This window comes from Cavia porcellus, unplaced genomic scaffold (assembly GCF_034190915.1).
Source record: "Cavia porcellus strain 051 isolate PalLab524CR breed Dunkin Hartley unplaced genomic scaffold, mCavPor4.1 scaffold_27, whole genome shotgun sequence".
Classification (NCBI taxonomy): Eukaryota; Metazoa; Chordata; class Mammalia; order Rodentia; family Caviidae; genus Cavia; species Cavia porcellus.
Window position 1 is genome coordinate 45,338,594 of NW_026947510.1, and position 27,956 is coordinate 45,366,549.

General features: G+C 35.2%; 1 protein-coding gene across 3 annotated transcripts in view; it reads left to right on the top strand.

Annotated features, from left to right (window-relative positions):
• The window catches only part of Pde3a (cGMP-inhibited 3',5'-cyclic phosphodiesterase 3A), a 307,324-nt gene extending 281,810 nt beyond the window's left edge, over nt 1–25,514 (top strand). For all 3 annotated transcript variants that reach the window (XM_063238323.1, XM_063238322.1, XM_063238324.1), the window contains exons 10-16: nt 3,429–3,540; nt 10,175–10,288; nt 10,419–10,618; nt 12,088–12,291; nt 12,966–13,121; nt 14,970–15,225; nt 21,621–25,514. In XM_063238323.1, the coding sequence (XP_063094393.1) occupies nt 3,429–3,540; nt 10,175–10,288; nt 10,419–10,618; nt 12,088–12,291; nt 12,966–13,121; nt 14,970–15,225; nt 21,621–21,862 (1,284 nt within the window). In that variant the 3' untranslated portion in view covers nt 21,863–25,514. The remainder of the gene's footprint in view (nt 1–3,428; nt 3,541–10,174; nt 10,289–10,418; nt 10,619–12,087; nt 12,292–12,965; nt 13,122–14,969; nt 15,226–21,620) is intronic.
• Nucleotides 25,515–27,956: the final 2,442 nt, after the last annotated feature.

Genomic DNA, 27,956 nt, shown 5'->3' on the forward strand with positions numbered 1-27,956 from the left:
ACTTTCTCAGTTCTTTTCCTTCGATTGGAGTTCCTAAGTATGAAAACCATACAACTTTGATTATGAGACATGAGGACAGCTGAGATACATTAGCCTGGGCATTCCAAGATACCACCTTTTGGCTTAGACTACACAGAAAAAGTCTCACTTCAAAAGACTTTCGAAGAGACATATGTGCAGGGGAAATGACTTCTCGCCTCAATGTACTGCTTGCCTTCTGGTGATTATTATGTTTATTTTCACAGATTTAAAAGGACATTCTTCAGATTTGGAATAGCGTTTACTCTTTGCAGTTGCCAATATTTATCCAGTTGATCATTTTTTCTTTATTTATGAGTTTGCAACTGTCGTATGTACAATGACGTGGTTGATTTTAATAGCTTTTTGATGACAAGTCTCCTGGTTTCCGCCTTTTTAAAAATTCATCTGTAGCTTTTTATGTTTTTTAAAATTTTAATGTGGCTAAAAGAGCTTGGCATATATAAAATTATTCATGTGACTCACATTATATTTCTTTATTATTAAATTTATTGGTGCAATTTAGATATACACAATGAGCATATTCATCATAGGAATTGGTACCTGTGCATGACATATCTGGATTCCTTTTTCCCCCAGTCATCTTCCCTCCTTCAGCCCCTCCTTCTCCCTTTATTCACAATACTTTGTTTCCATTTTATCCTTCTTGTATTGTTTTATATTTTGTTTTTCCTTCTTTACTTTCCCCTGCCCCCTTGATAGTTTGCCTTTCTTTTGAACAATTTCTTCATATTTCACAATACTTATTGTATACTTTGGTCCTTATTTACACTTGCAGTTTCTCTCAACATAGAAACAGTGCCCTGTTTACACATGTATGACTGATTTATTTCACTTTAAGAATCTGGTCTGAAGGTGTATCCATTTGCCTAGAAATGTTTTGAGTTTATCCTCTTTAATGGCTGATTAGCACTCCATTTTATGTAAAATAAAACCCACTTCTTTTTTTATCCATTTCACAGTTGATGGACACTTGAGTTGTTTTCAGGATTTACCTATTACAAACTGTGTTCTATAATGGGCACATATATTGCTGTGATGTGATATTTTTATTCTTCTGGGAAGATACCCAAAAGGGGAAAAGCTGGGTTAAATGGGACCTGTAATCCTAGTTTTTTGAGAAAGCTCCACACTGATTTCCATAGTGGTTGCACCAGTGTACACTCCACCAACAGTGGGGAAGGGTTCCTTTTTCCTCACAACCCCTCTAACATTTGTTACTGGTTAACTTCTTGATGACAGCCATTCTTTCTGAGAAGAGATGAAATCTCAGTGTAGTTTTAATTTGCATCTCTCGAATAGCCAGTGATGTAGAACATACTTTCATATATTTATTTTCCATTTGTGTTTTTTTCCTCTGAGAAGTATGTGTTCATCTCAGAAGCCCATTTTTGGATTGTGTCTTTAAATTTGGAGGATCTGATTTTTTAAAATTCTTTATATGTCATTTTCATATCAAACTCTAAAATATTCTGTTTCAATTTTTCAGTTCCTCTTTGAAACATTTTTAGCAGAACTGTAAGCACTCTCTATTTACAATTCTAACAATACTGGGTTTTAAATAGTGTCAGGAGGACTTACAGCAGTTAAAAGTTACAAAATCTGAAAATAAAATGCATTATTTGAATTCCAGCTCTGATACGTATCAGCTGTGTGACCTTTAGACACTCAACCACTCTTTACCTTACCTTCCTCTACTTTCAGACATTAGTAACTGATATTACATATCTCATACAGTGCTGTGAATATTAATTATATGTAAATCATTATTCTGCATAAAGTTCTCAGGGCAAACATCACATTTGATTCTCTGTATGTATGCACAGCAGCTCCTACTACTGTGTCCCTGTTTTATTGAAGCAACCTGCAAAAATAAATCCCTTAGGTGTTCATAAATGAGAGTTTACATATAATACAAAGCAATAATAAACTGGAGATGACTAAAAGAAATAGCTTTATGACAGAAACTACAAACTTTCTATTGCATTTTAAAAGAAAAAATGTCTTACTTTTCACTCTCATTGTTGAGACGAAATACCCAGCGTCCAATGTGAAAGAAGGAAAGGTTTATTTCTTACAACTTTGGAGGTTTCAGTCCATAGTTAGCTGGCTCCAAGCGGCAGGGTGACATGGTGGGCCGTCATTCAAAGTGGGCTGCAAACAGCAACCACAAACTTGCAAGAGAGAGAGACACACCATCTTCCTGTGGATACATCATATCCTGGCTCCGCCCCTGGATGGGTGAAACACTCACACCATCAATCTAAGAGCTAGATAATGAACCAATCACAAATGCTGGATTTGGTCACGTCCATAATTGCATGAGGCTTGGGGGCCACTGACATAAATCATAACAAAGGAAACAGAGGCATAAAATTACACAGAAAAGAGAAAAAGTTCAGTATCTGCATTGCCAGTGAAGAAAGGTAGATAGAAGTTGAGACAAATGTCTTATATAATGTATTTCTCTACTCTCAGCCAGGCTTTTAAAAATAATACAAAACTATTTCTCTGCTCTAAGGTTTCCAGTAGGTCACCACCTCACCTGAGTAATGGTATGGTTAGGTTGACGTGGTCCTCATACCCAGACTTCACCCCTCCAGTTGCTCCTGGTGAGACTTGGAACTTTCCTCCTGACTTCATTTAGTCTATTTTAGCCACAGCAGCCACTTCTGTCCATTGCCTTCTCCTACCACTGCCTCTTTTCCTCTGTCATGTCAAATATACCAATTATTTCCAAATATATTGATTTTAGTTATCAGAACTATAAAAATAATTGTAAAGAAAGTACGTATTTGGAAGTGAAAGAGATCCAATGAATGAGAGTAAGTAGACTTTACTATTTATACTGGATCAGAATAAATCTTTTCCTCTTTATCTTTTAGAGGATCTCTTTTCCTCCTCCACAATTCTTTCCTTTTATCACCACTAAGGCACAACTCTGAAGCCTTTATTTCTTAAAATTTTTTAAAAGAAGAATTCATCCAAACTGGAATGTTCTCTCATCCTTTATTTAGTCTTTATTCTATGTGCCATACAACTTGCAACCTAAAAAGTATCACTTTCTAGGTATCAGTGTCTACTCAGTTTAATCAGTTGGTAGAATGCTATAGTGATGGTGTAGCATTGTTGGTGGTGGTATTGATGGTTTCTGGGTGTATGAGTAGTCTTTTCCCTTAATACACATTATTGACCCCTTGTAGGACAAAACCACAAAGGGTCAGTACACGGAAGTCTTCAATATATACTTAATTCATTATTCTCAGTAAGTGTCTCTACCGGTAGTAAATTCATCTGGTTAATAAAATATGCACTTTTCACTTCATTTTTCTCTTTATGTTTAAAATACTAGGGTATAACTTGTAAAGTTTTGACTTTCTGTTTTGTAGGTCTCCTACAGACTTTTTGAAGACATGGGCCTCTTCGAAGCTTTTAAAATTCCAGTTAGAGAATTTATGAATTATTTTCATGCATTGGAGATTGGATACAGGGATATTCCTTGTAAGTATAAGTCATTTGGAAAAAGTATTTCTTTCATCTGTCATATTTGCTGTAGGTAGTGAGGTGTTAAGTCATTAGCACAGAATTGCACATTACTCACACTCACTATGACCACACTATAGCAGGAAGAAATGGCCTCTGTTAAAGTTTTTGCTTCTTTACATAAGCTGGATCTGAACATCTGGGTACCTCCTTTCTTAATTCAGAAAAGAGGGATTGTATTGTTGCTTCATCAGATCATTAGGATAAAGTGACATAATCATTATAGAGAAGTTATAATAGTACCTTATCTGTAATCAATCTAATTTAGTTTGGCAAGTAAGTAATTAAGTCTTAAATTTAAACTTATTGCTGTTAATATCCTGCCTCTTCTGTTGGGGAGATTAAACTTTTATTATGGAATCTCAAGAGTTAAATCCCCAACTATCAAGGTTGTCTCAACATAAAGAGAAATCTGGCTGGTATTTACAGGGGCAGGAAGAGGATGACCTAATAACTAGAATAAAAATGAGACATCTGGAAATGGTTATGGAAAGATGATAAACATTTTAAAAATCAAGGAAATGTGAAAATGTGAGAGAGGACAAAATAAAGTATTTCAGTGTTGAGTTAATGTTAAGGTTTGTCATTAATAAAAATGAAATTGAAATACATAGATGTTAAAATTTCATTATGTGACATTTCAGGTATCATTTATCAACCTAAATAGAATTGTTCTACAGTTCTACAAAATATTTGGATCTGGAAAAGATGTCCATAGGTTTAATCACTAAACTCATGGAAACGTGTATAAAGCCAGCTGCACTTCAAAGGAATACATACACACAAAAATAAACATAGTAGATTGGTTGGAACATTTTTTAGAAAAGAATTACTGCAATCATATTTTAAGTTAAATTTCATTTTTTGTATCTTAGACTTTGTCTTAGTTATTTTTCTCATTGCTGAGAGAAAAAATCCCATGCCTAAATTAAAGGATGAATCATTTGTTTGGCTCACAGTTTGTAGAGGTTTCAGTTTGGACTTGGCTGGGTCCAGGACAGGTTGGCATGGCAAACGGGTATCACAGAGGAGAAACAGTTCATGTCAAGCAGAAGGCAGGAAAGCTGAGAAATAGCTAGAGCAAACAGCAATCCTTTTTCTGTCCCTTAAGTTTTATCTAGGCTACCCCAACCCTTAGGGTGAATAGCACTCATACCTAGGGTGGGACAGTTTTAATCCTACCCAAAATTCTACCCAACCAATCAGTGGACTAATTTAGTAATCACATTAATCCCAGCATCACATTTTGTAGATTCAGCTACCTCTGAAAAAGCCCCATCTAGGAATGCATGTGGCTTTTGGGTGACATCTAGACATGAGCCAAAACAGACTTCAAAAGGCAATGTCTTGTTTTCCATTTCCAGACTTGACATTAAATAAAAGTGCTAATATATGGATACAGATAAAGCACAAGTATGCTCAGAAAAAGGTTACACTTGAACCTTGGGCGTCATTGTTAGCATGTTAGTCACATGCTAAAGATGTGGAGTGAAAATGCTCAACCAGTAAGATTTTAATAGGGAAGCAGAATGATGAACTAAATCTGCAAATGAGATTTGCTGAAGAATATGGTAGCAAACTGCAGACAAAATAGGATTGTTGGCATAGAGTAAGGTAGAGTTTAACAGTACTGGACCCTGTGAGAAAGTCTGGCAGGAAGTGGGAGGTGGAAGGGAGATATTAAAAAGGGTTGTTAGGGTCGAAAGATAAGCCTTGCTTTTTTAATGCATTTTTCCCAAGGCTTGTCCTGGGGAGAGCAAGTGATGGACAGAAGTGTTAGTAATTTCACTAAGTTTAAAGAGTTACATAAATAAACTTTTACAGAAGGGAAACACTGAAAACACTAAAGAAATGCTGGTCAACAGACTGAGTTTCCAAATTATTGTAGTATTACCACATATATTTCTATATAAAAGTTTTATGCAGTTTACAGTTATAGTAGATTTCACTGATATAATAAATATCAGCTTTTCTCTAGGTAGTTTATATCATTTTAAATGATAAAGATGCCTAATATAAAAGATGTCTAATATACAAGCACAATGTTTCTAGATATTAAATTATATCGCTCATTTTACATTTTATTATAATTTGTTTCTATAAGTGAATATTTCTTTCTTGTGAAATAATGAGTTTTTCACGCCATCTCAGGTTTTTGATGATTACTTTTAAATGATATTTTGTGTATACTGGGGCCATACATTTAGACTATTATGATATTTAGTGAAAGCTTGGCTTGTTATAAGTTATAATTAGTATATCCAAAAATTTGTTGTATAATCATGTTAATATTTACACCTAAATAATTATATTTCTGATGGCTATACTAAACTAATGATTAGCTGAAAAAAACCTTAGAAAGCAACATGAAAATAGGGTTGGATTAAATGTCATATAACAATGCACTGATACATTAGAAATCAAATCTATCATTAGTTGCAAGTACACCTTTAACAAGTTTCAAGGGATAAGGAAAATGGGAAATTTTTCAAATGTTGAATTTTGATTAAAAATATCATCTGAATTAAAGAGATAGGAGGAAAGGAGAAATTTCAGAAAATAGCAGTATATAAGGCAATTAAATAGGCAAATTGCTGATAGAAATGTGACAAATTTGTTCCATGAAGATTCATAGAAATGCAGGTGTAATTGATAGTTGTACAGGAAGGTAAATGATGTTGGATGTACTCCCCTTTGGTTGGGCACTTTGGTTAGTAAAGAAGACAATGAGCAGATTAACATTTATTTTAGGGTGCCTCTCCTCCTTTCTTTTCTCAGTACTGGTGAAATTAAACCCAGGGTCACTTTACCCATTGAGCTGCATCCCTATGCTTTTTTTAAATTTTGAGACTGAGTCTGGTTGTTGACCAGCCTGGCCTCCCATGTGCAATCTTCCTGCCTCAGTCTCCCAAGCAGCTGAGATCCCAGGCCTGTACCACCACAGCCCACTTGAGGATGCTTTTTCTAATGCCAGATTAGCATCTCTAAGTTAGATTCTTCTATTTTGAAAGCTTTTGTTATTATTATCCAAATTTGAGAAATGAGAATGCCTCAGAAGGACCCATGACCATGGAGCGATGTCACATCATAAAGACAATGGGCCCAGTCTTCTATGTTTAGCTCAGTTCAGTTCTTCTGTGTACCATGATCCTATGTGTTTTAAAGCTAGATTCCAACTGACATGACAAGAACGAGTTGGCCAGAACCATTGCGTTATTAGCTATGTGCCAAAGTAAAACCAAATATTTTAAAACATTACTTCTATTCTTTGCTACTTCCTCCACCCTATGGTGCATAGGAGCATAGACAGACTTTTAAAATGTAAAAATATCTATACATTTGACGTACACCTCCACCCACCATAGCAATGCACTTCAACTCTGTGCATGAAGATAAGGGGCAGTTGAGAAATGAATCTATTCAGACAGAAGCAGGAGATGGGCTGCGCTGGGAAAGAGACATGGTTTGTTGTGTGTTTGTGTATGGGCGCATGGTGTGTCACTAATGTGTGTCAACATTTGCATTGTGTTAGTTTATCATCAGAAGAGGACAAGGGACGGCTGCATAGATGAAGGAATTATCAGGTTAGGAGTTAGTCCAAAACACAGAGCTGAAGGAAGGGGAGTGGCAGGAGAAGAAACAAGACTAGTCCTGACACCATATCTCATCCCTTTCAGTTGCCTACTGCGGCCAGAGCAAGAAGAGGAATCCGTAAACATGTTTATGTGCCCTAAGAGAATCTCTCAGTTTTTATATTGACTTGGCTGCCTTCTTTCTTAGTACTTTTACTTCCAAGTTGGGTCAGCAGAAAGGGAAAGGCAAGAGCAACAGAGATACAGATGCATGGCATAATAAATACAGCATTTGCACATAGTATGTGCTGAGTAAATATTTGTTTAATCAACATGTTACTGTCTGCTAAGTAGCAGATGAGTTTCCCATTCTGTTTAAGTAATTACCAAAAGTGTGTTTAAATGAGCAATTGGATTTGGTGAGTTGTGTTTTATTTGGTGTTTTTAACCCTACGGTTTAAAAGTAAAAGAAGCCTTTCTTATTTTATTTTTCAAATATTTTAGCTAGGTTTAAAATCAAGATCATACGAGAGTCATTAGATGATTTTGCACGTTCAGCACTAAATTGTTAACTTTGGATGACACTTTCATTGAAAGTTTGTAAAACTTACCAGTAACGTCTTCTGGGTCTGTGTCTTGGGGTAGGTGACAGGATGGGACAGGATGACTTTGCAGGTTCTGCCAGCCCCCTGACCCTTGTGATGCTGGGTTTTTCTGGCTTGTACTGGTAGTGGAAATAGCTCCCATGCAGTCATCTTCCCAGTTTACAACAAGGGAAAAGGACTGAATTTGGAAGCTTGCTCCCGGAAGTGGTGCCTTCTACCTGGCATGCTGTTTTTTTCTTCTTCCAGGTCATCACTGCCATCTGCCTCCCCAAAGGGTGCCATTTGGGTGCTTTGTGCACTTAATCTACATAGAAGAGATGTGCTATTCATTTTCATTGCAGTTTTTAAATAGTGATTATATCTGAGTACCATTTGTCAGACATGAATTGTCAGGAAAATGAGACCATTAGTTGAACAGCTTTTGAGTTTTTTAATCCTTACAAATTCACTGTTTGAGAGCAAGCAAGTGCTCTGCATTAGTTTGTCATCTTGTTCTACAGTAACAACTTACTGTGTGTACATAATACTTAAGTTGATTGTAAACTCAGTGTGTTAGAGGCTTTAAAATACAGTTGCTGCCATGATTTTCACAGTTGTACTCTGAAATTGACACTATTACTTGTCTCCATAATTTTAAAGAATAAGGCTTTTTTATCTATTTTATATGCAAGACAAGAAAATAAGTTTCATGTAGCGTGTAGTGTAATATGGAGAATAAATATCAGAACAAAAGTGAAATCAGATCTGTCCCAAATGCAAAAACTCTAGCATGATCAACTTTGTACATGGCACACATACAGAAATAAAAATGTGAAAATAATTTTTGTATCTGCAAGTTATCTAAACATGGATAGGCTTTTATCACTGGGAGTGGCCTGTAATCAGATATACAAACTCCAGTGTTAATAAACTGATGACCATGACAACCACACAAGTTTTCACATGTACCAGTGGCAACAGGCGTACAAGTTCCACTATTTCTTTCTTGGGGACCCTCCATGTATTTTTCTTATAATTCTCTTAAAATCTTCTTAACCCCTCAACTTAATTCTGGTGCAATTACCTAAGATTTTGCTCTGTGTTATCACTTACAGGCAGACTCCTTCAAGAGTTGCCAGATGCTTAGGAAGAAGATAGGTACCATCTACCTCCAGGCATCTGGGTGCTACCAATGCCACACCCACCAAGGACTTCCTCTTTTTTTTTAAACCAGAAAGCAATGCTTCTCTTCTATTCCCACCATCATTCTTATTTTTCAGTAGTTTTCTCTTTTCCTCATTCTTTGACTATTCAGAAACAGAATCTCTTCTATTAAGGAAGTGCTTAGAAGACATAAAAGTGAAGTCCTTACATTGAGAATAAATCATATCAGTTAATGAAGTATTATAGAGAAATAGATAAATAAGAAAAACACTTGAAAGAATGTCACAAGAAAAAGAAGATGAGGCAAGAGAATGCCAGGCTCAGTTCTGGCTCAAAACAAGCTGAATTACACATGTAAATGAACCTTTCTCCAACTCATGGTAGTATTATGAATAGCAAATTTGTTTTGTTTATTATTTTTGTCTTCTAAGTATTATACAGATTGTTACAGTTCTTTCTGGGAAATCCTAGAAATGTATTCCCACATTAAAATTTTTAATGAGAAAACATAACTATAATGTACTACCTACATTAATATACAAAGAGATTCTTATTTTTAACTTTATATATTTCCTATAAACATATTCCCAAAGTATAGTTCTTTGATCTAATAATATAATTAGAAGCCTAACTCTACATTATTACATAAGAGAGTCTTAATTTTTTCTTTATTTTCTAGAAATATATCCCCAGATTAAAATTTCTTGATCACAGGATATAATTAATTTTGAATTTTGTTTTGTGGATTAAAGCCTACATAAAAAAGATGTACTCATTTTTATTGGTATGTATAAATATTGATGTTGAAGCATAAATAGTACTATGTTCTATTTACAGATTATATTTGGGTGCTACTTGTCAGAGATGAAGTATCAAGGAGTTGAGAACATTGGTCTGCTTGGGTCGAAACCCGTCATAGATATTTCTTTCATGCTATTCCTCTGCATAGTTGCCTACAAAAGCATGAAATAAGCCCCTGAGTAAACACTGCAGTTTTGCATACTGCAGTTCTAATAAACTCTGGACACAGATTTTTCTATTTCAAACATCAAAATACATAGTTAATACTGCAATGGTTGATTTTTCTTCCTACTATGGATATTATGGAAGCATAGAAAAGTAATCAAAGAGTATTTGTCCTGGAAAGCTTGGCAGGCTTTTGCTGGGACTTCAACATTGCTTGGACTAAACCATTTCTCCAGTAGATGGCACTGTTAGTCCTTGGACCCCAAGGTTCCCAGGTTGATGACTATTCCTTTGCATTGGCTACAGATCATAACAGAATCCATGCCACTGACGTCTTACATGCTGTTTGGTATCTTACTACACAGCCTATTCCAGGCCTGTCCACTGTGGTTAATGATCCCGGATCAGCAAGTGATTCAGGTATGTATGAAGTACATCTGTCGTCCCTGAGAAACACACAAGTGCGTGCATGCGTGTGTGTATGTGTGTAAAAGAAAAACATGGTATGTTTCATACTTTTTAAATTTTCTGTTACTTCCACTTTTCTCAGATTCTGACAGTGGATTTACACATGGACACATAGGATATGTGTTTTCAAAACTGTATAATGCAGCGGATGATAAATACGGATGTCTTTCTGGAAACATCCCTGCCTTGGAGTTGATGGCGCTGTACGTGGCTGCAGCCATGCATGACTATGACCACCCAGGGAGGACCAATGCCTTCCTGGTTGCTACTAGTGCTCCTCAGGTAACTCTTTGCATCTTGACTCAGAGAAACCATTCAATGTAGAGATTTCTCTGGAGAAAATTAATTTTATCAGTCTGGCTTATAATAGGCACCAACTAAGTAGATGCCAAACTATACTGAGTCCTGAGATAAACTTCTAAGAGACATGTAGTTTTGAAAAGATATCCTGGTTTGTTCTAAGATATTCATGGCAAGGACACGACATTTACCCTTAGGATATTATTGTCCCGTCTCAGTTACACCTTTAAGAAGAAAATCTAAAAATTCCTCTTCAAAAAAAGGCAAACTATACATACTTCTATTCCTGTTAAGAGTAGAGAATCAAGTCTATCTTGAGTTTTTAAGACTGTAAGGTTTCTTTATATGTAAATCATATTCCTAAAAAATACACTTATGACCTCAATCATGATTCTTGAGGTGTGCCTATTAGTTGGTAGCAGTTTAGCAACAATTTGTCTCATTTATTTGGTAGAAATTTTTAATATACACATGAGATTAAAAAACAGCAAATAACAAAACATTCTGAGGCCATCCAGCCATCATTCTAAAGAATCTAAAATGCCAGTCTAGTTCGGTGTTTACCTTATTTTCTTGTTTGTTGTCTTTCATTCTACTCTCATTTGGTTCCACAACTTCTCTTCTGGACCATTCTAGAACATTCCTTGAATTTATATACAATTAAAATATTTTTTCCTTGACCACTTATTTTTTCTTCTTTCCACTAGATTAGAATTAGTTTCCTGGAAATAGAAATCCTCTTGTTAGTATAATTTACTATTTAGATCTTCTTATACATGTTTTTACTTACCCCGTTATTGATATTCATGTGCTTAATCTCACAGTAGTCTTCGTGCATTCTTTGTAGGCAGCTTCCTTGTGTTCTTAAAGCTTCTCTCAGCATTATCCAAGAATTTCAAATAAGCAGATATTTACTATATATCTTCAGTTATCCTCGTTAAAGTGTGATATTTTCCCATTTCTGATTAAAGTTGAAGCTGTTTCAATTGTGGACTTCTTAGAGATTCCATTTCTCCTCAGTAATTAAAAGAGGAGGTAATTCTTATGTCAGATACAGAAATTAACCAAATTAGCTTATAGGAATAATTAATATAGGCTTGTGTGTGTGTTCATGTGTTTATGTTTAAATTCCTGTACCTGGCAAAGAAATCCAAAGAAAGATTTTATAAAAAACAAGCTCCATTAAAGCAAGCTGGGGCCCCTTACTTGCTATAAGTTGTCAAAAACAATAAAGTTTCAAAAACTGGAGCTTATATTACAACAGAAAATTTAACCTAAAAAAACAATCAATAGTCAAGATATAGCAGTAAATGATTCCGAACAACCAGCAGTCACAAGATTACTTTTTTTGTTCCATGAACAAAATAGCTATTTGCATATTTTTATTCATTTTTGTGATTCTCTTAAAAACTTAGATAGTTGAACTTTAATCATCTTCCTTACTTGCATAGGCGGTGCTATACAATGATCGTTCCGTTTTGGAGAACCATCATGCAGCTGCAGCATGGAATCTTTTCATGTCCCGGCCAGAGTACAACTTCTTAAGTAACCTTGACCATGTGGAATTTAAGCATTTCCGTTTTCTTGTCATTGAAGCAATTTTGGCCACTGACCTGAAGAAACACTTTGACTTCGTAACCAAATTTAATGCCAAGGTAGCTAAATTTATACCAGTGTTCACTTTATGTCCACATTAAAGATGTTATAGTATCAAAGTGCTAAACAAAACTAATTGCTATCGGCTCTCAGGTCAAGTATGAAAACAAAATGCAATAAAATATTTAACCAGAGGTGGATATATAAGGTATTGGTCTGAATCTAGGTATCTAAGAAGTTGAAGTGTTGTATGTGTATATTTTTTTCTACTGATGAACAGTGAATTCAGAGTGTCTTTACAGATTGTTTAACTTGCTTTCATCTGTATAACATACTTAAATTATCTAGCAGTGATAATAATCAAAACCTTGAAGTAGACTTTCTTATCTTAAGCATAAATGTCCAAATGTTAATTCAAGAAAATTTATCAATTGCTACATTATTTCAGTAGCAATCATTAATGTATGGTAACTTAAATAGCACTTATGATCAGTTTCATAATTAATATTGTATACATCATTTATTATTTTACTTTTTTTGATGAACTGTTTTATTATTTATTTGTGCAAGCCAAAAACAATATTTTAAATAGGTAAGGTCCCAGGTATTTTGTATTCTGAGCTCTACATGATAGAAAGATACTTACTATTCTGTTTTCCTTTTTTTTTTTTTTTTTCTGTTCAACTTTTGTTTCCATTAGAAGTAAAACATTTTAACTTTGTCCCTCAACCAGGTGAATGATGATGTTGGAATAGATTGGACCAATGAAAATGATCGTCTCCTGGTTTGTCAAATGTGTATAAAGCTAGCTGATATTAATGGACCAGCTAAGTGTAAAGAACTTCATCTTCAGTGGACAGAGGGTATTGTCAATGAATTTTATGAACAGGTAACATAAGTGCTTCTCCTATCTCAAGCTGTGTATTCAGGCTGCTCATTAATTCACCAAAACTTTCAAAGAGCTATAAAGTATTATTACTCTGTTACATATTTATATTTTTGTTAAAAACTCTCAGATGGTTTTGATCAAGGCATTAAAAATATATCATGGTAAAATCAAACCTAACTATAAACACAGAACTCTTCTATAAACTTATTTGCAATCATTTTGAGGGAAGATGTTGAGATAATGGAATGATATAATGAGACATTAGGAAGACTTTTTATGTTCTGTTCTTTTATAGATGAATTTATTATAATAAAAGGTAGTTTAAATTTATTTGGAAGGATATAATACATTAATTTTATTTACTTTTCCACCAGAGTTAAAAATACAATATAAGGAAACTTTCAAAATAATGGACATTTTATTTGATGTGTTGATACAGTAACAGACTACCAAAACAGCATTGACAGTAACTTAAGTAATGGCTGCTCCTCCTTATGGAGCTCTAACTTGATGTGATTATAGTTAAAGATTTCTATTTAGTATTATGAATCAAGGTTTTAAGAAGAATGTGGAGTTGATGATGCATGGGTTAAGAACAGGAATCAGTGACATAGAAAGACATGAAAAAGTGAAAAAAAATTATTCTGGGAGAAATAAAGGTGACAGTCTTCTGATGCTTAAAAGCTCATATACAAATTTAGGAATACGTTTATTATAATGTTGCTTTGAAGAGTAAATAAGGTAAATCATATAAAGTCCCATTTCCAATCCCCAACCAGAAATGCAAGTATAACCATTCTACAGAAGCGATTGGGAGACAGAGTTAAAATTCATACCAAAAAAGGAATGTGTGTTTCTAAAGGTTTCCAAAAATAGAGTGAGATACTTTATTAATTAATAAATTGTCCCTGGAAATAGTTAAATGGGATTAGATGAACTCTTATGGATATTATAAGCAGGATTCATATAAAGAATAAAAGGTTTGTGTTTTTATTTTTGGCTAATGAATTTCCTTTTAAAGGAATGGGTTTAATTCATAATTATGTCTGAAAAATTGAAATGCAGAAAAAACATGAAGGGAAAGGGAATATTCACTAACAATGCAATAATAATTATGCTTACGTACAACCATTGCTGATACTATATTTCCTTCCTTAATTAGATAACTTCTGGTTTATGGTGTTATTTTTTCCCAGAAAAATTTGAAGCAGTCTGATACATGTCTATAGTAATACTATTAAATAGATAATAAAGATATGAAAAGCAATTACAAATGTGGTAATTCACACAAGATATCAATCTAAATTGAGCAATAGATTATAAGATTTCAAGCACATAAGGCAAAAAAGGAAAGCAGAAAAGCCTATATATTTGTTTCATTATCATTTCAAGTATTGCATTTTAAGATCCATCTATGTTCTCATTGAAGGAACACTGATTAGTGTCATAAAATTTTATCTATTGATTTGTTAACTAACTTTTTATACTGTATAAAAAGTTATACTGTATTTCCCCTGATAAAGAACATTGAAGGAACACTGATTAGTGTCATAAAATTTTATCTACTGATTTGTTAACTAACTTTTTATAGTGTATAAAAAGTTATACGGTATACTGTATTTCCCCTGATAAAGAGCCAAAACCTACAGATTACAAACTTAGTAAGTAGCAGCAACCAAGCATTTTTATAAAATTCTTAGTGATCTGGGTAGGAGTTTGCATATGAATGTTTGGAGTCTTGAATATCTGCTTATTTTATGTTCTGGGGAAACAGTGACTTTCCTTGTTTTTTAGACTCCTGTCACTTACCTTTCTAGCTAGCTACTCATGGTAAATGCTTCTTCCTAGGGTGATGAAGAGGCCAGCCTTGGGCTACCCATCAGCCCTTTCATGGACCGCTCTGCTCCTCAGCTGGCCAATCTGCAGGAATCCTTCATCTCTCACATTGTGGGGCCGCTGTGCAACTCCTATGACTCAGCAGGACTCATGCCAGGAAAGTGGGTTGAAGACAGCGATGAATCGGGAGATACTGATGACCCCGAAGAGGAAGAGGAAGCTACAGTGGTGAATGAAGAAGAAACCTGTGAAAATGATGAATCCCCTAGTACGTTATCAAGTCCAGTTGTAATGAGATTTCCAGAGATTTTCTTCCTTAATTTAGGTTCAGTTGAATTTTTGCTTCTTACAAATTACATCTTTTGCGTACAGGTATCATCTTTTGGGTTTGGTTATGGAGAGCCCCTTCATCCATATCGTGATGGAAATGGTAGAGTGTGGAATTTATAATGCCACATGTGTCCAAATGCCACATATCATTATAACATGTGATATCATACCATATATCAAATGGACGTATATTCCAGTTGTGGAGGAATTATGAATTAGAATTTGTGCTCCGGAATATTTTAGGATGTGGAAATGAAGACTGTCAGTTGGCATGTAAACCAGTCACAGGTTTAGTGAGAAAGGCATATGAAGCATGAAGAAATAGCATTTGTTTCTTCATTTAACTTACCAAGCACCCACTGTGTGCCAGGCATTTTTGCAAGTACAGACGTAGAGCTGTAACAAAACAGATAGACAAATAAATCCTTATTCTTGAAGACTTATATTTATGGGCTCTGCTAACACTAAGCAAGACATATCAGTTTATCTATGATACGTTAGGTACTGGTAGATATTAGAGAGAAAATAAGGTGATGCAAAATACTTGAAAGAAAGTTTAAAAGTTGTATAACCATGACCAAGGAAAATATACTATAAATAAGAAAGAGATTTAAAGAAATAGCTTAAGTAAGTGAGAGACTGATTTGTTTGGAGATGTAAAAAGAAAATTCCAAGGAAAGGAGAAAGCAGCATGTGCAAAGGTCCCACGGTGAGCATCTGCTGGAGTGGCAGGGGTAGAGGGAGAGGGGAAGACAGATGATGTAGTAATGGGAGAAAGCAGATGATGTAGAGCTTGAGAAAAGCACTATGTGGGGCGCACTGCAGATTTTAACTTTTACACAAAGATAAGAACCATCAACTGATTTTAAGCAGATGAATTAGTGGGCTCGTATTTTAATTTTGTTGCTTCAGTTGCTATGTTGAGCATATTCTTGCGATTAAAATGGGAGCAGAGAAGAAGCCAGGGAATCATCTAGAAGACTGTTGAAATTAGAAGTGAGATATAACTGTGACTTTGGATCAGAGCAGCAGCAATAAGAACAGATCACAACTGGTAATTGGCTTGGAGGACACCCCGTGGCCAGTCTAACCCATTTAGCTGGTTATGAAGGCATTATTTTTCTCCAAGCCTTTAAATATACTCTATATTTCTGCTGCTAGTTAATAGCTTAATTAGTAAAACCCATGACCATTACAATATTATAGAAACACTGTTCTATGCTCATGGAATATTGAATATAGGTATTTTCTACCTACCTGAACAAATGAGAGAAGTAAAGCCTCGATATGTTTCAGAGCCTTAATTAAATAATACCAATAAAAGACATTCTGATCACACCCCTACACCCCAATTGTAATCATAGTTAGGTGAATGAAGGGCCCAGCTCATTTCAGTCATCTGGTTAAGGAGATTCCCTGCACTCAAATTAATGCATCTGTCCTCATCTAGTCCCCATTGTCAGCACTCACAAGCGATGATAAAGAGACCATCACCGAGTGGTCTTGAGTGGAATTCTGCAATTCTATCCTTAGGCTAGGTTTTTCCTGCTTCTGCCCTATGTTGTGCGGAAGAGAGAAAATTGAAAATTGTTTTTCTTCAATATTCTATGTTCAAAATAATTCCAGTTCTCCAGCCTATTTTGTTTTTTAAGACTTCTATTAGAAATTTTGTTTTGCACTTGGGATCAGCGCTGAAAGCCAAAACTTGGATTCATGAGGTATTTATTGACTTGTATGTTTAATAAGCATGTATTAGCATTCTCATTTTACCTTGTTTTTGTTTCAGGCAGCCAAATATTTTGCTCTTAGTAAGGGGAGGAAAGTGTTTTTCCATTGAGTGATATTGGAAGGTGTTTGTCAGCTTAGCTGCCGGGAGGGCTTTGTTCCTATGGCCACCCCACCAATTGCTACTTGAACCTAAATACACTGAAATACAAACACAAAAATCCAGTCATCGGGAACAGGAGTGAAGCTAAGACTTTATTTCATGGGCTCAGCTTGTCAACCGAGGCTTTAACAGTCAGTGCTACATCCAAATATTATGCTCCTTTCTGTCTGTAGAGCTAGGTCACCATACCAGGTTACAGATTCTGATACCTGCTCTCTCACACTTCCAAGTTCCTAGGTTCACTGAAGCAAGAATGAGAATTCTCTGAATTCTGTTAATTTCCAAAGTTGTCTGGCCATTTTACATTAAAATATAAAGCATCCATATACAATGATTTAGTATGATAGCTGTAGACATCCTTGAAATATTCCTCCACAGCCAAGAAACTGATAAATATTGACCAATGTCAATATTTCTAAATACTGGCCACTTGAAGTAATAGAAGTTAGTTAGCTATCTCATTTTTCCAAAGACCAAGGTTCAGAAATCAAAGCAGTTTCTCAAAGTTAAAGAACCAAAAAAAAAAGAAAGTCAGCTTTCTTAATTTTTAACTCCATTGCTTTTGGCTCTTGGTGATTTTGATTTCAAAATTCATACTGGCTGAGACAGTTACCTTGATTGAGCCTGACACATAGACTTCAAAAAATATTAAGTTGAGTATGTGCTGATAACTTCGGTTGTTTGTAAAACTTGGAGATCTCCCAGGAAACACAGAATAAAATGTTTCAGTGTGGTGTCCTAGGGAAAGAAGGCTTTTACTGCACCTCATAATTAAATCTGAAAGATTCCTATGGTGCACTAAGAGGTTTCTAATGAAGTACTAAGCTGCATTTAGAATTCAAGCAATGAAAGGCTCTTTGTTCTCATTTCAAAAGGTTCCAGCGCTGAACAATCTGCCTCCCGATGCAGGCCTGTTTTAGACCACCTGCAGATTCGAATCTACGCAAATGTATTTGGTCCAAACTTTCTTCTACGTCACTTTATTCAATATAATTCCAGAGAGGTTTATTGCTAATGTTTAACAGCATTAATAAGAGAACAGCTGCTCTCGTGGGGACTGCCGTGGAGGGAGAAACAAAAAAATTGAGCCTTTGTTAGCTTCTTCCCCAGAAAAGTGTATAACTTTCAGCTGGAATAATCACATTGAGCTGTTCAATGTTTTCTATAACTGGGATTCAGCTCTGTCCTTTGACCTGGGTCACCTGTCACTTGTGATTCAAAGTCTTAGGTTAAAAAATGTGTCAATGTTTTGAAATTTCCAAACAGAAGCTCATTTGTGCTTACCTATACCAAAAACAAAATAGAAATAGACCAGTAGTGGCTAGCATAGATCAAAGAGTAATTTTTAATTTGCTTTTGAAAATTGAATGTATTAATAGATTTTCTTTATTATGGTAGATAGAAATTGATACAATTTGATAGTCATTAAGTAAGAATATTCAATAATATATTTAAATGTTAGGTTAGGAATATCTTCCTTCTAGGAAACTGGCAGATAAATAATGAACTTGTGCGATCTTTCTCATGGCCCCCCTCTGCCTTCCTCTCTGTACCGTGCTGCTGACCCCCTCTTTACCAGCTCTGTGCATTCTCATCACTGCCTTCCAGCTCATGTGCCCTGGCCTGTCCGGTCATGTCCTATCCTGTAGCAAACAACAAAAACAAAAACCCTGCATCTTCTCCCACAGGTTGAGTCTTCTGTGTTACCAGAGTATGATGTGCCCAAGCAAAATTTGCCAGGCACTTGTGAAAAATGGGAAGGAAGGCATTATTCAAAACTTTTGTTTTAGGAATCAACACTGTTGTTGTGAGGGAAAGAAACTGAACTCTGTTAAAATGAAAAGTGATAAAGTTTTTAAGTGCTAGATGAGCTAGTGAGTAAGAACTAGAGGGCCTTATAGGGGAGGTAGCTAATGTAAGGAGGCCATCTGTGTGTGATAACTGGAGCATATTGAAGTTGGACTCCTACCCACCTATCAAACTATCTTCTCCTCCCTTCCCTGTTCCTGCTCTGCCCTCCTTTTTCTTCTCCCTCCCTCCTTCCCTTCCTTCTCCTCTCTTTCTTTTATTCTTTTTCTTGTCCTTCTTCTTCTATTGCTTGTCTCTGTGTTTGATCAATGCATCCATCTCATGAATCAATAATAAATACAATACATAAATGTTTTGTAAGTTTTTGTGGATAACTCTGCTTGTGTTCACGTCTCCTAGATTTTCAAATTCATAATTTTTGTTGCCTATAGGTTCAAAAGTAATTGAAAATAGCATCTTTTTTCCTATGTTATGGATTCAAACTTCATCTTTAAAGTCCTGCACAGTACAAAACATTTCTGTAGTGTGTTATAATGCAAGTATTAAAAGAATCACTACAACTTCCACAAAGATGGTGTAGATAAAAAATTGGTAGGTGAGAAAATTATTCATCGCTTACTCAGTAATTTGTCTGGGGCTTTGTAGATATCCACATGCATGGGGAAAAGAAGAACTTCTGTCTTAGGGAGGTTCACATTTGATAGAAGGATCTTCACTTAACTTGCAGATTCCTGGTCGAAGTCTAAAGTGCCCACTCAGATGAAGAAATATGGTAGGATTTACAGTATATTCTGATTATTTAGAAAAGAACAGGCCTTGCCTTGAAACTGCAGGTCAATTACCTACTTTACCCTTCCCAGAAATATCATATATAAGCCACCCTCATGCTGCAATATCCTCCAAACTGGTCATTGCCTTGTCTTTCTGCCTCTTTTCAGAAACTTTGTAAGACTCACTATAATTGCACCTATGTTTCCAGCCAAGTAGAACATTCTTGCTGGCAGTTGTGGAATATTCTACTGATAGCATTGTGTTGCTACTCATAAAGCTTTGAATTCTGGATCCTTCTGGATTTGGAGTTTTCAGATTTAGTGCTTTTAGGTTAGAAAAGGTCAACTTGCAGCTCTCTTGTCTACCAGTAAGACACAAGAGTCTAGAACACCTCCCAGTTGCTGCCAGATTCTTAAAAAGAAAAACACATTTTAAGAAATAGAAGCCTAATTAACAAATTATGAAATCTTTAGTCTTTCAAACATCTTCTGTCTGTCTCTTCTGTTGAAATTAATTTGGTTATTTTTTGTTACCCAAAAGATATAATTCTGTGAACATTGTCTTTAATACTTTCCAATTGAAAAGTTTAACTTAATCATAGGAGAATGTAGTTTATTCATCGATTGAATGCTGTTTGCAGAGTTTTTGTCATGTGTGAGAGCTGTACAGATCCTTAGAAGGTGCCCTCAAAGAGCCTGTAGACTAAAGATGAACTGATGTTTAGAATAATGAGAGTAGTGTAAGTATCTGTATTAGTTACCTTTCTGTCACTGGGATTAAATATACAAGGAAGGAAGGAAGGAAAGAAAGAAAGAGAGAAAGAAAGTAAGATTGATTTGAGTTGGCTCATGTTTTCAAAAGAGGGTTCAGTCCATGGTCAGCCATCTCCAAGGGTGAAGTGCCATGGTACAAGAGAATGGGAGAGGAAAACTGCTCAATGCATGGTGACCAGGAGGGACAGAGAGAGGCAAGGGTGAAAGCTAGAGCTACAGCCTCCAAAGGCCACAGCATGGGCCATGCCAACCAGGCTCCACCTCTGAACAGCACATCCATGAATTAACCTACTACAAGCATTCCACCCTCGTAACCTTCCAAACCCCCTTCTCTGAACATATGAGACTCACAGGGGATATTTTATGTCTCCAAAAAGGGAAAACTATTGCTGCATATAAGCATGATGTTGTCTAATATTAACACTTGTTTGCTCGTCTCTCTGTGTTACTCAGTTGTAAGTTTACGTCAGGTATATAAGCAGAAGATACTTTGCACAGAGGTACATCTTCATCTGTTCATTTATTTGTCTGTGTATCTGTCTCTTTGCCTGTCTATCTATGACAAGATCTCACTAGGTTGCCCATGTCAAGTTTGAACTTGGAGTCTTCCTTTCCTCTGCCTCCAAATTGGGATTATGAGCATGTACCACCACACCTGGCTCAAAATTAATTTTTTAGCTTATATAATGCAGAGGCTAACATAACAATGTCTTCAGAGTAATCAATATTATAGATTTCTATGAGTTGAACTGAGGGTAATAAGTTATTCCCATCTTCTAGGTGAGAAGTCTCAACAGCCTCAATGTGAATAAAACTAATATCAAGACACAAGGGGAAGCATGATGACATTAACAAATACTAAATACTGTCTGCTGTTATTTCTCAGTGACATTTCACTATTGCCATCATCTTTTTATTTCTCCCTTCTTGAAAGCATCATCCTTACAATATACAAATCAAGAGGATATATATATTCTTTGCATACTTAAAAATCATTATGAGTAAGAAAATAAATGCCTTCCAGCCTACCAATACATATCTGATTCGGTATTCTGTTTATTTTTAATTTTTTATTTTATTTTTCAATTTTAGAAAAGAAAACTTTTAAGAGGAGGAAAATCTACTGCCAAATAACTCAGCACCTCCTACAGAACCATAAGATGTGGAAGAAAGTCATTGAAGAGGAGCAGCGATTGACCGGCATTGGAAATCCAGGCCTGGACCAGTCTGCTCAGCAGCACACCTCAGAGCAAATCCAGGCCATCGAGGAAGAAGACGAAGAGAAGGGGAAACCAAGAGCAGAGGAAACCCCGGCCCCAAAGCCAAACCAGTGACCCTGCGTAGAATGAGCTGTGTTTCTAAACAGATCTTGATTTGTCACAGACTCTTATAAGCCAGCACAATACTTAGACACAACACTGTAGAAATGAAAGAAGATGGGAAAATGGCTATTGTACTTTGGGATCCTTTGCATTTTATGTGTTTATTTTTGCAGTGAGGTACATTGTTAAAAAAAAAAAAAAGAGACTTGCTCCAGGAAGCTTTCACACTGCAACACCAGCTTCTATGGATATTTTTTTTATGAAGGAAATATATGTGTGTGTGTATATAAGCTCCCACGTAGATACATGTAAAACACATTTACACACAGGCATACACACATACACACTGAACGCCAGGATTACTGGCTCCACAGTTAGTAACATTCATATTAAGATATCTAGTGGTCACTGCAATAATAAAGGAAAGCAAATCAGGTGGGAAGGGGCGTGGCTTAGCGTGGAAAGAGTGAAGCGAATGCAGGTTACAGCTAAACAGCTTTTGCTGTTTACATTGAGGGATGAAAGTTCCAGAGCATTATTTGACTTCTCATGTATCCTGCCAACACTCTGTGTGTGTGTGTGTGTGTGTGTGTGTGTGTGTGTGTGTGTGTAACAGAAGGAGGGAGTTTGTGTGCATGTGTTTGTATACATGGAGAAATTTTTAAGGTTTTCGTAGTTCATAGAATAGCAGTAGCAGGTGACTCAGTACATTTGAACAAACAGAAGGAAGTTTGCTCTGAGGAGGTTTTGAAAGGCAGCCATTCCCAATGCCCTCCATTTAGCTTCGGAGCAGTCCTTTGCTGATGGAGGGCATTCCTGGGCCATGTGATTGGTACTACTGCTATTTACCACTTAGAGGCGCTGTACCACCAGGCTCAATCCTGGAAGGTGGAGGCATTTTCCAGTCTATTTCCCTAATGAATATATATGAGCTGCTTGTGAGTATGTATGTCACTTACCTAAGATCAAATCCTCTTTTAAGGGAATGGCATTCCTTATACATAAACACCCAAAAGGAGCTGCAGACAGGTAAAGAGTTCTCAGAGGATGCCAGAGATTTGGGAAATTATACTTAATAGAATCTTCTGTGTCTTCTTAATTTGTTGCAAAATGTGCAACAGGAAAAGAAAAAAGAAAGGCAAATAGAAACTCATTTATGATTTATGTAGCTAGAGATAAAGAGAAAATAACCTAGGGTGTTGCTGTTTTGGTCCTTGACAGCTGTTGAAGACTAGCTTTGGGGGTGATGGTCTTGTTGAAACCCCCTGTGTGGTATTTCATACACTGCATGATGGAAAGATACCTCCATCTACAGCCCCATTATCATGCTTCTTTTGGCAGGGAAGATCATAGAGGAATTGTTTATGGACTGGGGTATTTTTGAAACGTTATTTTGTTAGTTTGTTTGTTTTTATCTACACTTGTTTATGCTGTGAGCCAAACTTCTATTTAAAAAATTGATACTCACTTTCAATATTTTATTTCATATTATTATATATGTCATGAGTAGTTATCTTGTTGTAAATATATAAAGATTTTTTTGTTTCTGTAGATAGTAATACTCTTTTTTAAAAAACAAAAAAGGGAAAAGGGAAACATTTTTATAAAGTTATATTTTAGTCACCATTTTTATACATGGTTGCTATCTCTAAGCCCGGGAAGAAGATTATGATTCATTTCCATGCAGGTCTATGAGTAACTACTCATCTACCTACTCTAACTTAATGATAATCTCATGAAATTATTTTTGTCAATTTAATGAGGATGCTGAAATGAATTCTTTTCCGGTAGTAGTTTTTGCTAACTGAGTGAATTTTGAATCTTCAACTTCAAGATGAAAGAGTTCACCAATACCAAATTTTTATAGTTGGTGTTCATTTCTTTCCATCATAATTTTTGGTCATAACTCCTCCTTCTCCCCCTCTATATACAGATTTGCTCATTATCCAAACAACTTTAGTTTCCACGAAAACCTTGATTTTAATTTCTACTGTTTACCTTCCCTGAAGTCATAGAAAAGGAGTGTTTACATTAAAAAATCCTTTGTTTCTCACAAATGTAAATTCTTCCCTTCCAAAGCATGACTTTATAATAATCCATAGCATTTTTAATTAGGTTCCACACTAAGATAATCAGCATGGTTTCAAGATATTTCCAATAAGTAGGAAAATATGCAAATGATCCAATGGATGCAGACTTTACTTAAATAATTAGGATCTGTTTCAGTGTTATTTTTCAATTAACACCAGGTCTTCATTAGTTAGCACTTCCTGAGTTTCATTTTCTTAGTATTGCCTGTGAGTCTCTATGTTTGAAAATGTACAAACCGTGAAATATGTTTCTTGCAAGTGAGAGAGGAAAGGAAAAGGCATTTATACTGACATACCCATTGTATTCACTTATTTTAATCTTTTCCCCTTTTACAAATAGCTAAACATCAGTGTAGTTAATATCAATAAGGGAAAAAGTTTGTTGTGGAGTGCGTGGGATGACACTATCATTATGAATCCGTAACTGTATATAAGCAGTTTTATTAAAGTTGCTAGGCCTAAGCCAGCCAAAATGTCTCAGCCAATTGCCTGGTTGTGTTTTAAGATACATGAAGTAATAGGAGTATTAATGACCAAATCAGTTAGAATGTCTTTGTTCCAGATTTGTATTCATCAATCCAGGCAGATGAATAATTTTCAATAGCCATAATATTTAAGCTAGATGTCAGTTGAAATGAAAAGATGGCGATCCACTAACTGTATTACTTTGCTACATGCCTGGAATATCTATCTCTAAGGATGCCTAGGAGTATGCAAAGGTATTTTCTGCTAATGATGTTTCCCCCTCCTGGTGACAGCAATATTACTGTGTTCACTTCCATCTTCAGAGCTTACTTCCTGTGGTGCCAATGTATTTGTTGCAATTTACACATTTTTATATGAGCCTACTTAGAGGTGCCATTAGATAAACTCAGGTCTTTTGAATGAAGGAGTTTCTAGCACAGTTATGGAAAAAGGATAATTGTATAGACAGCCATAAAAATCAATATTAGGAAATATTAGAACTGGTTATTCTCCATTAAATAAAACTTCAAGTGTATTGTGTGTTATCAATGTCATTTTCAACCTGCTGATGGTTGCCTTTCTAAACCGACATTTAGAATATTATTTTCTTGGCGAAAACACCACTTTTGCTTTTTTTCTTAACTGTAAAATATGATTATTTGTCATTTATTCACGACCTGGTTTTGTTCTTAGTAGATGAAGACAGTAACTCTGTACAGGAATATATCTATATTGATCTTCATCTAACTTGCGAAGGTGTTTCTTCATGTTCTGTTTAAGAAAGTATCTACTTTTTAAGGACATAATACACAATTCTGTCTGTTGTATTTTGGTTGAATTGCATTGCAGGACAAATCGTAATGGTTGCAATCCCAGTAATATTGAAAAAAAGATATGGAATGTCATGCAGACTGTTCGCTAGCTGTATGTAGATGTTCATGTGTGATTTTTCCATATCCCCTGACTTTCCTTCCCAGAGAACTTTCCTGAAGGTAAAAGCTGTGCAGAAGGCATGAGCTTTGTTTAAATGATGGAAAAATATAAATTATTTTCTAAGGAATAAAAATATGAAAATTATCATTGTAAATAAAGTCTAAAGTTTGAAATGATTGCTGTACAAAGTATTTGTTTGATGAACGGACCCTGACTTACAAGAACTGAATGATTCCCAAATCATTTATATTCCATTTTGAGAAAATTCTTGGTGTTTCTGTCTTATGGAGATTCCCAGCATTCTTGTCAGTTATAATATTTCTAAAATAATGAAAATCATTTTAAGGGTTTTACTATTCTTCTCTTCATTCCTAAACGATTCCCCACTAAATATTTCTCATGATTTGTATGCCATGTGGAAATGGCCTTTCAAACTAGCAGGATGCCCTTGTCCGATTGAGATCTGTAAGCTTTCACAGTCAAGTAAATCAAGATTCTCTTTATTCTGCAACGTACCAATTAGTGTGTGTAGAAAATATATCAGCAAAATTTTAGATGCTAATAGCTGAGCGCCAGATACTTTGGAGCTAACTTATGTACGTATTTTGAAACCAAACAGTATTTCTACCATCATCTTGCCTAATAAGCAAGCAAATTTTTAAGACCATTGTTCTACGTTATTCATTTCTGTCATCATCTCTGTGAAGATACACTATGAATTTGCTGTGATATAACTATGATATTGTCAGTTCATTTTAAAAATCTGTTCAAGCTCAAAATTTAAGACTAAGAAACCAATTTGAGGTGATGCACATTCTGAAATTAAATTATTAGGATTTCTAATCAAGAAGGTATGTAACAGTTGGGGGTCTGTATACACATCATGTTCTCACAATTTATTCCTCTGGAGAATATTCAAGTTCTTACAAATTTAATTGGGAATGAATGAAACTATAAGCACTGAGTTAACTATAAGCTATCACAATTTAGATAATTTAAGCTGAGCTGTATGTATTTGTATGTTTCATACGTATAAGCCATTGTCAAAAAATATTGTCTGTTTTATGCCACAGATGTTAGGCAATTTATGATACTGTCTCACATATTGCATTTGTTAATACAATGTTGCTTTTATTTAACTACTAGATGCTTTCTGCCTTACCTGAACTGTGCACACTATTAAATTATTCTGATAGGTCAACAAAAATCATCAAGGTTGTGTGTGTGTGTGTGCATGTGTGCATGTGCGTGTGTGTTTGTGGACACGTGCTCTGTGTTTGAGGACACCATACTAGTGATTAAGACTTTAATTACTTGGAACTCAGTCCCTGATTCAGAACTCTTGATCCAATATTAGTTATTTTAATGTAGATGAGACCTTAAAGTATATAAAACTCTGTATAGATGGAAAGTAACGCTGGCTTTTGACATATGCTTCAGGTTGCGAGAATAGGCCCAATTTCTCATGTGAAGGCAGCTAGTTCCCTATCTCACATTTTAAAGGTTGATTACATTGTCATGTATTTTTATACCTGGATTTCTTCTTCTTCAAAGAGTAGTGATGTACAGAAGAAAAGCCAACCTTCTCCTTATGAATAAGAGATGATTAATGTGTCCATTTCCAAAACATTTTCTCTTTGCTTCACATCAAGTTAATTCTTTAGTCATGAAAAATAATTTAGCCAAACAACCGTTTGCAAGATAGTAATATTAAATTTTCATATATAAGCCCTACCAATATATTTAAATTTTCATTTTTCATGAATCTAAACTCTGTTAAAAATTTTTATTAAATTAATCTGAGACTCATAAAATGACTTTCCATGACATCGAGATAAAGAGTAGACTTGGTATTTTTGTAACAAACTTACTGGAAATTTATTTTTCTAATGCCCTCTTGCCTTTTGTGGGAAAAGTTTTACAAAAGCTCCAATAAAAACGCATTTACCTCAAGAATTTAAGTGTTAAAACCTAAACTTTTTGGAGTTATCCCAAGACAAAATGATTTATCATCTACCAAATTATCATGGCTTAGGATGTGACACTAAATGGTCTATTACTATAGATTTTCTTTTACTAAGCTTTCATCCAGTTAAAACCCAATACTTCACATCAAAAATAAAATTAAGCATTATTAATTCTTAACTTTCACAGATGAAGCACTGACCTGTTGATTAACCATTCATCTGCGCTCAAAAAAATGCTAGATTGGGATTTGAAACTTACAAACACATTCAAAAATACTCTTAAAGTTTTATGTTTAATTTTTCAATGTCACTAAAAGTATCTCTTTTAAAATAAACTACAGAAAAGAATTTCTTCCAAGAAAAAACAAAAAATGAGCAACAACAATACAAAAATAAAACAAAACAATGACAACAAAAAAACCCAGAATCCCAAAACATACTGATAGAAATATATGACTTCTCATCAATTTCGCTTCTTTAAATCTTAGAAAAAATAATTAGAAGTTCTCTCTGCCATAATAAGGACAAAGGAATGACTTTAAGTCCCAAGTGACCTCTGGTTCCACTGTGAAGTCTGTGACACTAGGAAGAAGTATCTGCAGAGCTGAGGACTGAGAATAAATCCTACATCAAACTCTAAGCACAACACCC